The sequence below is a fragment of the Rhinopithecus bieti genome, unplaced genomic scaffold, assembly GCF_001698545.2.
Source record: "Rhinopithecus bieti isolate Rb0 unplaced genomic scaffold, ASM169854v2 scaffold_12138, whole genome shotgun sequence".
Lineage (NCBI taxonomy): Eukaryota > Metazoa > Chordata > Mammalia > Primates > Cercopithecidae > Rhinopithecus > Rhinopithecus bieti.
In genome coordinates, this window is record NW_016807121.1 from 951,713 (window position 1) to 962,698 (window position 10,986).

General features: G+C 38.1%; 1 protein-coding gene across 1 annotated transcript in view; it reads left to right on the forward strand.

The window, feature by feature from the left end:
- Nucleotides 1-10,440, forward strand: part of LOC108534786 (phosphorylase b kinase regulatory subunit beta-like) — a 60,221-nt gene extending 49,781 nt beyond the window's left edge. The window contains exons 5-6 of the mRNA XM_017880295.1: nucleotides 6,179-6,286; nucleotides 10,330-10,440. Of these exons, the coding sequence (XP_017735784.1) occupies nucleotides 6,179-6,286; nucleotides 10,330-10,440 (219 nt within the window). The remainder of the gene's footprint in view (nucleotides 1-6,178; nucleotides 6,287-10,329) is intronic.
- The last annotated feature ends 546 nt before the right edge of the window (nucleotides 10,441-10,986 follow it).

Consider the following 10,986-nt stretch of genomic DNA (forward strand, 5'->3'; position numbering starts at 1 on the left):
CTGGAGTGCAATGGCCAGATCTCAGCTCACTGCAAGCTCCGCCTCCCGGGTTTACGCCATTCTCCTGCCTCAGCCTCCCGAGTAGCTGGGACTACGGGCACCCGCCACCTCGCCTGGCTAGTTTTTTTGTATTTTTAGTAGAGACGGGGTTTCACCGGGTTAGCCAGGATGGTCTCGATCTCCTGACCTCGTGATCCGCCCATCTCGGCCTCCCAAAGTGCTGGGATTACAGGCTTCAGCCACCGTGCCCCAATATTTTGTATTTTTTTAATCACATGAACATATTGTTTTGATCTACACTTGAAAATAATAGGCCAGGCATGGTGGGTCACTCTTAAAATTGTAGCACTTTGAGAGGCTGAAACGGGTGGCTCGCTTGAGGCCAGGAGTTCGAGACCAGCCTGGCCAACATGGTGAAACTCCGTCTCTACCAAAAATACAAAAATTAGCCAAATTTGGTGGCACGTGCCCATAGCCTTAGCTGCTCAGGAGACTGAGGCACAAAAATCACTTGAACCCTGGAGGGGAGGTTGCAGTGAGCTGAGATTACTCCATTGCTTCCTAGCATGGGCAGCAGAGGGGAAACTCTGTCTCAAAAAAAAAAAAAAGAAAAGAAAAAGAAAATAATAGGCTGGGCATGGTGGCTCACGCCTGTAATCCCAGCACTTTGGGAGGCTGAGGCAGGCAGGTCACGAGGTCAGGAGTTCAAGACTATCCTGGGCAACAGAGTGAGACTCCACCTCAAAAAAAAAAAAGTAATAAAAAAAGTGATAGCAAATCTTCTTCTTCAGGCCTGTAATTCAAGTCAAAAAAAAAAAAAAAAAAAATCATTAATATTCTGCCACCAGAATATGGCAACAAGAAAATGTTATAGAGAAAAAGTAAATGGAGACATATGAAAAGCCTTTAATTTGTCCACTGAGATTTGACTGTACAAATCAATATTGCAAAGGTTTTTCAGATGCTTGAAATAAAGTAGTATGTCACAGATTGACATACTGGAATTAAACTAGTATGTCATATGTTACGTTGAAATAATTGTGATTAAAGTTAATTTTTTCCTAAGTGTGAGATGTTATTGTTTATTTCATTTGTATCATTTCATAAATGCATAATATCTTTATTAATTCAACTTTTCTCTCTAGGACACACTGTGAAAATCATGGTTTTCATGGGTTTGCCAAACAAGCTGACAAAGTAGAATTATCAGAAGGAAGTCTGATAACGTATTAGTTTAAGGCAGGGGTTTCCAATCTTTTGGCTTCTCTGGGCCACATGGGAAGGAGAAGAATTGTCTTGGGCCACACACAAAATACACTAACACCAACTGTAGCTGATGAGCTTAAAAAAATTGCAAAACAAATCTCATAATGTTTTAAGAAAGTTTACGAATTTGTGCTGGACTACATTCAAAGCTGTGAGTCTGTGAGTTGGACAAGCTTGGATTAAGGTTTTTTCCTTGTGGCATGGTTAGCCAGTTGCTTTTTTTATTGTTGTTTGGCCGGTTTTTTGAGACAGGGTCTCTCTGGGTCGCCCAGGCTGGAATGCAGTGGTGTAATCACAGCTCACTGCAGCCTTGACGTCCCAGGCTCAATCAACCCTCCCACCTCAGCCTCCCAAGTAGCTGGGGCTACAGGCGTACACCAACATACCCAGCTAATTTTTGTATTTTTTGTAGAGACAAGGTTTCTCCATGTTTCCCCAAGCTGGTTTTGAAATCCTGGGCTCTAACAATCCTTTCACCTAAGCTTCCCAAAGTGCAAGGATTACAGGCGTGAGCCACCATGCTGGGCCAACTTAAGCTATTTTAAATTCCTTAAATTATAAAGGATTGTCATTTTTTTTCCTAGTAGCTATGATGTGTAGACCATTAGCACCTGGCCATTAGCCAATTGTTAGTGGCTTTTCTGCTGAGATTTGACTTTACAAAGGCGTTTTGACTTTATAATGGCATTTCTTACTCAATGTTACTAACCAGCATCATAATTGTAATATGTTTTCTTCTAAAACAGTTTGAGTGTGACCTAAGGTTGTTTTTGTTTTTTAATTTTAAAAATAGAGACAGGGTCTCAATATGTTGCCCAAGCTGGTCTCAAACTCCTAGGCTCAAGCAATCCTCCCACCTCGACCTCCGAAAGTGCTAAGATTACAGGCATGAGCCACCATGCCTGACTGAGTTAAGCTATCTTAAATTCTGTAAATTACAAGGGATTATCATTTCTTTCCTATGTAGCTATGATATAGACCATTAATGTAAATATGAATTGTAAGGAGTATATTATTCTAGTGCATATGAGTGTGAGGGACTGTGACTCAGGGAGATTGAAGCATACACCCAGCTCAAAGCCTCTGACCATACCTTCACATCTTATTGCTGCTCACTGTTCTTTTCCTCCAGTCTTGGCCATTTCCTTTACAATACTGTTGCAAGAGGGAATATAAACGTATCTTAAAATGTGAAATATTTCTCTGTTGGTCTTCCCTTGAAACTAAAGCAAAGCACATTTGTAGTGTTCATTCACCGTTTGACCTATAGCCTCATGTTGTCTTTTGAGGTAAAACCATGACCTAGAAAGTCTCCCTTCTCCACTTCTATTGATTTCTCATCATAAAACACGCTTCCTGATGTATTTTCTAAAAATACTAGCTAAAAGGTATTTTAAGTTGATTATGAATTTGAGTGAATACGTAGACTTTTTCTTGATTTATTTACAGAATTTAGAGGAGTCTGTTTTCTGGGTTTTATGTCTTGACACTTATCTTAATGCCTGTTTATTAGTGTCAGCTGTGTTTTACCTCTCAGTATGCAGCTACCTATTCTCTTATTTGCTGTCTTTTATAATTCTACTTACAGAGAGGCATTCAGAGTTTTTCAGAGTTGATTCAATCTGCAATTAGTTTAGAGGGCAGACATTTGCTTTATAATAGGTTATAAATGTTGCTGTATCTAATTATCTACTTAAATTTTTTTTTGTTTGAAATGCTAGTTTCTAATTAATGAGAAATCATTAAAATTTTATAAAATTTATTTTTCCAGGATTCCCTTTTGAGAAGATTTTTTTTCTCTAAATGCATGTTTTAAGGCTATAAGTTAAAATGGATGGCAAAATACTCAGTTACCTTTTCCCAAATGATAAACTGTTTATTCACATTGATAAAAGTTTTCAGGAAAAATCTGAGCAAAATACACATGGAAGAGGCATTATTCTAGATTTATTTTAGTCTAGAAAATTTTGCTTTATTTATTATCTTTATTTTTACTTGCCAGATGCCAGAATCGTATAAAATACTACTTAGCATCCTCTTGTTTTTGTCTGCTTTCAAGATGACTTTTTGTTTGTAATTGACATACAGCATGCCCCATTAATCTTCAAAGCTTATACTTTCAACCTTTTTTTTTCTGAAATTTTAAATTACTTGTCTTTTTAATGACTTTAAAACTCAAAATGTACTTATATAATCCCCCATTTGGGTATCTTTAATCATTTAGCACTTGCTTTTCCCCTGATATAGTGATTGAATATAAATTGTCCTGCTGGGTTCTTGCATGTCTTGAAGACAAATGACAAACACCACCTTGTCGACTGCAGGAGTCACTTTATTAAACTGATAAAACCTTATCCTTTTAGATCTGTATCAAGTGGTTAAAATGTGTTTTGCTTCAGTTTTACTATTTTTGTATAGCAGTTCAGAATAATATTCAGGACTTCGAGATAATAGTGTGAAAAGAGTGACCACGTTGATTTCTATTTGTGTAGGTTCAGATTACTACAAGCAGTTTCAGATATTGAGAAGGGATAGTCATCTTCTCTGAATTAACACCAGATGACTTTGTCACTTTATCAATAGAGAACTTACATCCCTAACTGTACCCATTCTCTAGGTCCTGATTATGTACTGATAGGTTCAGACTTTTATTTTGCTGATTAGGTTCTTTAATCATAGGGAGCGCTGTGTTTGTTTATGTAGGGCTCTTGGAGACAGTAAAGATGTAACATCTGTCTAGAACAATATTGCCCAATAGAACTTTTTATGAGCATACAAATGTTCCATGTTACTCTTGAGCAATACAGTACCCACTAGTGACATGTGGCTATTGATTTCATGAAATGTGGCCATTGTGACTGAAGAGCTTAATTTTTAATTTAATATAATTAATTGTAATTTAATTTAATTAGTCACATGTAGCTAGTGGCTACCGTGTTGGACAGCATAGCTTGTAGAAGTTTACAAGATAGTAGGACTCTACAGCAATACTGTTTCTCTACTCACAACACTTCTGACACCAAATGTATGGATTTTCCACACTAAGCAGTTTCCGAATTTGAGACACCAATTGGGTATATACAGCTTGTTGCAATTCTTCCAGTAACGACCTGAAGTTAAAACAGATCCTACAGGTTAAGTCTCAGTTCCACAAGACTACCCCCAACTTCAGACACCAATTGTAAGTAGTAGATCCCCAGGCTACCCACAATTCTCTCTGACTTGGCTACAATAATTCCCCGGCGTCAATACTTTGTTATAGCAGCTCACAGAACTTGGGAGACACTTTACTTACTGTTACCAGTTTGTTTTAAAGGATATAAAGCAAACACCAGATGAAGTGGTAGAAGGTGCAGAAAAGGTCCCGAGCACAAGAGCGTCTGTCCCCTTGGTATCTGGGGTGCACTAACCTCTTGGCATGCAGATGTGTTCACTGACCCAGAAGCCCTCCAGATACCATCATCTAGGGTTTTTATAGCAATCACATTATGTAGGCATGATTGATTAAATCACTGGCTATTGGTGATTGACTCATTCACCAGCTTTTCCTTTCTCCACGTCCCCTGAAGTAAGGAGTGGGAGTGAGGAGCTGAAAGTTCCAACCCTCTGATCACTTGGTTGGTTCCTCTGGCAGTCAGTCCCCCATCTTGAAGCTATCTAGGGACCTATCAAGAGTCACATTATTAGCAAAAACTCAAGTATGGTTGAAAGGGACTTATATGAAAAAAAGACATTCTTTTTGCGCCTGTTGTTCAGGAAATTCAAAGGGTTCTTAGAGCCCTGTGCCCAGAACTACGAAGGTAGACCAAATGTGTATTATGCAATTTCACAGGGAGATACATACAGCTAGTAAAAGTACAAAACAGGAAAAATGAGTGACAACTACACTGATGTGGGAGTCCAGAGGAAGGAATTTTGGTGAGGGTTCAAAAAGTATAAAAGAAGATTTTTTAAGATGGTATTTTAAGGAGAAGAAAAATTTTTAAAGATGGAGAAGAAAACATGGTTCTATATAGTTTCGTAGTAAACTGAAACAAGGCAAGATCGCAATGACTTAGGTATTATCATCACTTATTTCTCATACTCCTCTTTAAAAGAGAATTATTGCATTTACCTAAAGCTATATATCTTGCAATTCATTTTTTTGTTCCTATTTATCTCAGACTTCCAGGAATTAGCACAGTATTTCTCACATAATTGGTGTCAGTAAATGTTTGCCATGTTGAATTGAACAGGCCCTAAAGAAATGGGTGGATTTTTTGGTCCCCAGAGTTTTTCTGTTGGATTATTTAGGTATTTACTTATTCTAAAATGGTAAAATTTTTTGTCTAGCTAATAAATAATGGTGTGGCCTATATTCTCTTAGAGTTGATGTCTTAGTAATGAGTGTACAATATATACGGAAGGGGAAATGAAAGCATGTTAACAGCAGCATACATTAAAATTTGCGACCCTTAGAGAAAGAAATTGTATTTGAAGTTTGAACACTTACTGAACTAGAATTGGCCTGTGGTCCTTTTTCATTATGAGTGTTATGTAGGCATTTCCAAATAACAGTGCAGTGGAATATAATCACTGAAATCCTGTCTCACAACATAAAGCAGAATTTTACTCTAAAACAAAATAAGATGCAAAACAAAAAGCCATTGCTACTACATTAACCTGCTCCGTACGATACCTGAGTTGCTATGCATGTGAAATATCAATTGAGAATCATGTTAACTCTATCAAGTTAGTAGTTATGAACTTTTTGTATTGTATGTTTCTTGAGAAAAGGTAACATTTCTGCTTTGTTCGGTCCTCTACCTTAGCTTTGTTCATTAAAAGTTTCATGAAAATAGCTTATATAATCTATAGTCTTGGATAAGTTTATGAATTACTAACATTGTTTAAATTTTATATTTCATTCTAGGTCCAGCAGTTTAAGCAGGATCCACGCCCAACAACATGTCTTCACTCTGTTTTCAATGTGCATACAGGAGATGAGTTGCTCTCCTATGAGGAGTATGGTCATCTTCAGGTAAAAAGATATTATAAATTTTATTCTCCTTATATTCTATAGCATAGAACAGTGATCCCCAACCTTTTTGGCACCAGGGCCCAGTTTTGTGGATAACAATTTTTCCACAGATGGCGTAGGGGCTGGATGGTTTTGGGATGAAACTGTTCCATCTCAGATCATCAGGCATTAGATTCTCATACGGAGAGCACAACCTGAATCCCTTGCATGTGCAGCTCAGAATAGGGTTTGCGCTACTCTGAGAATCTAATGCCACTGCTAATATGAGGGGAGGCAGAGCTCAGGCGGTAATGCTTGCTCACTGCCGCTCACCTCCTGTTGTGCAGCCTAGTTCCAAACAGGACATGGACCCATAGCAGTCTTTGGCCCAGAGGCTGGGAAGCCCTGTCATAGAGGATTTGAGGCTGTTTAAAAATAATTTTTAAATTAGATTTTATAAATTGTTCAAAATAGAAGTACAGAATCAACCCTGAAATGGAGAAGAAAGTGAAATGGCAGCCACCAGGGCTGAGTTAATTGCGGCAATTGAACATGAAATCCGAGTAAATTCTTGGTCTTCAAGCAAAAAGGGTCAACGGATAGATTATAATATTTTTTTTTTTTGAGACGGAGTCTCGCTCTGTCGCCCAGGCTGGAGCACAGTGGCTGGATCTCAGCTCACTGCAAGCTCCGCCTCCCGGGTTTACGCCATTCTCCTGCCTCAGCCTCCTGAGTAGCTGGGACTACAGGTGCCTGCCACCTCGCCCGGCTAGTTTTTTGTATTTTTTTAGTAGAGATGGGGTTTCACTGTGTTAGCCAGGATGGTCTCGATCTCCTGACCTCGTGATCCGCCCATCTCGGCCTCCCAAAGTGCTGGGATTACAGGCTTGAGCCACCGCGCCCGGCCTAGATTATAATATTATTAATGTGCAAAAGAAGGAAGCCTGCAATTATTTCAGTGACGAAAGTTTTTACATGTTATCAAATTTAGAAGAATTTCAGCATTTAGGAACTAGGGGACAAAAGACAGTTGACAGTGGTGCAATAGCAAATCAGTTTTGTTTAACAGCAGTTCATTTCTTAATGTATCATCCTTCAGTAAAACTAAAAACATGTCACTGAAATATAATTCCAAAAGGTATTTCTGAAGTCCATAAATTTTGTCTTGTATAATATATTAAATTTTATACCTATGCATAGAACACACTGTGAGGTTTTTTATTTTTTTTCATTTTATTCCCCTCTCACATCTGTGTATTGTTTTTTAGCTACACATTCTGTTGTTTCTGGGATACAAATATATTCTATTTATGTTTAATCAATTTTCTGCTCATCATTTGGTTCTCTGTCTTTGGGACAGAATACTTACTATTCTTATATTCCTTACTAAATTAAGAGTATCTCCTTTTTATAGTCCCTCTTACTCTATAGAGATCTGAAATGTCTTACTTTAGTATATATTCTCTAAACACAGAAAGTGCGGTGCTCTCATTTCTATGCAGCAGAAACTCTTGTGCTTATTTGTAAATAGCTCCTTGGAGAGTTAGTGTTGTATGAATATATAGTTTTTCAACCTTAACCTTATAACTATAGCATAATCAGATTGTATGTGCCTTTTCCTTTGATAAATATGTTTGCTATCAGAAGTAGCGTTTTCAGAAAATAACAGCTTATTTATCTTTTTATCCCAGAATTCAGCTCAGCACTTGGTACATAGTTGGCCTTAAATAAATTTTGATCAACCTGTTGTATGGTAGTCCCTTTACAACTTATGATGTACTGACATTTTCTCACAGAAGCATCCCACAAGTCAGAGCAGAGAGCTCTTAGAGGTGTTCCCTGTAAAAGGCTGCCCATGGGAATGAAATTTCTTGGAAGTCATTTTTGACAGGCTAGTGTCAGTGCTGTAAGAGAACATCTGGGGGAGCCTGGCAGTGGGATGAACCCCTTCTCACCATACAACCATGTTTTAAGAAGAGTCACTAAAATGTTAGCGTAAATCTGAAAAACCTAAAACCAGAATACTGCGTCTTCTTGTGTGGCCCACTTGGACCTTGACAAGACCCTGACATCCAGTGGACCCTTGAGTGCCGGGAAGTCAGGAGACACCTGGGATCAGCCTGGTTGCTGAGAGGGTCACCAGCAGTGCCAGGCCCTGGGCTGCTCTGCCCAAGGCCTCCAGGGCACCAATAATTTTCTGCCCCAATTTTCCATCTATTACTCAGTTGGGCCGAAGGAGAGTCATGGAAGACATAGCCACTCAAGCTGTCAGAGGAAAATAATCTATGTTAGAATTCTATGGGAATAGTATTACACCTTGCTTTCTCTCTGTTTTTAACTCAGGCTTACAGTTTCCTGGCTGAGTGAAAGTTTTTCACTGCCTTTTTTTGTTATTTACTTATTTAATAACAGTTTTATTGAGATATAGTTCACATAACATGTAATTCAACTATTTAAAGTATATAATTTGATGGTTTTTAGTATATTCAGAGTTTCTCAACCATTATCACTATACATTTTAGAACATTGTCATCACCCCAGGAAGAAATGTTATACCCATTACCTGCAAAAATAACCTTTGTATTCCCTATATTCTCCAAAGCCCCCCAGCTCTAGGCAGCAGCCAGTCTTTCTGTCCCTGTGGATTTGCCTACTTTTGGCATTTCGTATACAATAAATGATCTTTTTGTGACTGGCTTTGTAAATTTAGCATTGTGTTTTCAAGGTGTATTGGTCAGGATTCTTCAGGGGGACAGAACTAATAATGATGAAGAGAGGAGAGGGACAGAGAGAGAGAGGGAGGGAGGGAAGGAGAGGTTAGAGGAATTGACCCACACAATTATGGAGGCTGAGAAGTCCCATGGGAGGCTATCTGCAAGCTGCAAAAGCAAGGATGCCGCTAATGTGGCTTAGTCCACATATGAAAGCCTCAGAACCATACAAGCCAGTAGTGTAACTCTCTTTTGGAGGATGAAGGCCCGAAAGCTCAGGGGGACACTGATGGAAGCTGGTTAACCTGGAGTTCTAATGTTCAAAGGAAGGAGAAGAAGGGCATATGAGAGCAAGAATTCACCTTTCCTCTGCCTTTTTGTTCCATCTGGGTGGCCCCCAGTCATTTCGGTGGTACCTGCCTACCTTGAGGGCAAATCATCCCCACTCAGCCAGCCAACTCACATGCCTGCTTCCTCTAGAAACATCCTCATAGATGCACCCAGAAATAATGCTTTGCCAGCTGTCTAGGTTTCCCTTTATCCAGTTAAGTTGACACCTAAAATGAACCAAACAAGGGTTGTGCCTGTTGTGGCACTTACATTTCCTGCTTCTTTACCTGAGACAATTCACACATCCCATTCAGGATTCTGTGAGTGTCCTTTTTTGTTAAAGTGGATATTAGTATTTTTTTGTTTAGATCATAAAATATCTATTTTTAATACACTAAAATAATACCTCCTTTGTTCATAAAACTAATTCATTCATAAACATGTTTTAAATTATGTTATACCATTAACATTAATATGTTCCTGCAGTTGTTTACAGAAATTCTGTATTCACTGAATATAAGACTGTTTTCAAGATGCACCGCCTATTGTTTATGGGGTACTGGCCTCATCATAATGTCTTGCTTACCAAATAACTTTTTTCATTTCCATACATTGGAGGTGGATTGGCATTTCATACTGCCTGTGGGGCAAAGTAGAAGTACTTTAGACCCAAAGCTTGAAAATAAATCTTAAAAAGCAAATGATATATTCCTATTTTTTCAAAGTTCTTTTGCCATGTAAAGAAAACAAATGATGTAGAAACAATTGTTAACAGTTTTATTTGAAGCCGTTTCCCTGATCCAGTGTTTTCCATTACAGTGAATTTGAGAATTTAGAATTTTGCATACAAAGCTGGGATTTTATTATGAACCAAATTCACAACACCTTTCTTTCACAGTAGGAAAGGAAATAGTTTTATGACACTATTAGAGTAGATGACTTGTAATTTTAGCCTTAATTAATTAATTTTAGAACTTGTTTTGGTTGTTTCCTTTAACCTTTTAATGTTTCTGTTTGTTGCAGATAAATGCAGTGTCACTCTATCTCCTTTACCTTGTGGAAATGATTTCCTCAGGACTCCAGATTATCTACAACACTGATGAGGTATCATTTCCCCAAATTTTCTACTACTAAATTTCACCTCTGAAAATATCTATCTATTTTTTTCTTTTTTTTAGTTTTCACAGCTATTTTTAGTTTACAAAAAATGTATTCCTATTACATTTATATAATCAGATATAGATGTTGGTTGTTGAATGAAAAAGTCTTTATATCTTCAATGCATTGCACTTTTAAAATGAACACAATGTGTAACAGGTTGTAAAACTTTACTGCTGTGAAGACTGTTATTTCAGGTTATCTAAAATAAAATCATGTAACTTTTACAAAATTTTAGTAACAATGAAAGCAAAATAGCATTTGCAGATTTTCTCAGTTATTGTCTTTTTGTTTTGTTTTGTTTTGTTCTGTTTTTTTGAGATGGAGTCTTGCTCTGTCACCGGGCTGGAGTTCAGTGGCACGATCTCAGCTTGCTGCAACCTCTGCCTCCCAGGTTCAAGCGATTCCCCTGCCTCAGCCTCCAAAGTAGCTGGGATTACAGGCACGCACCACCACGCCCAACTTATTTTTTGTATTTTAGTAGAGACGGGGTTTCACCATGTTGGCCAAGACAGTCTTGAT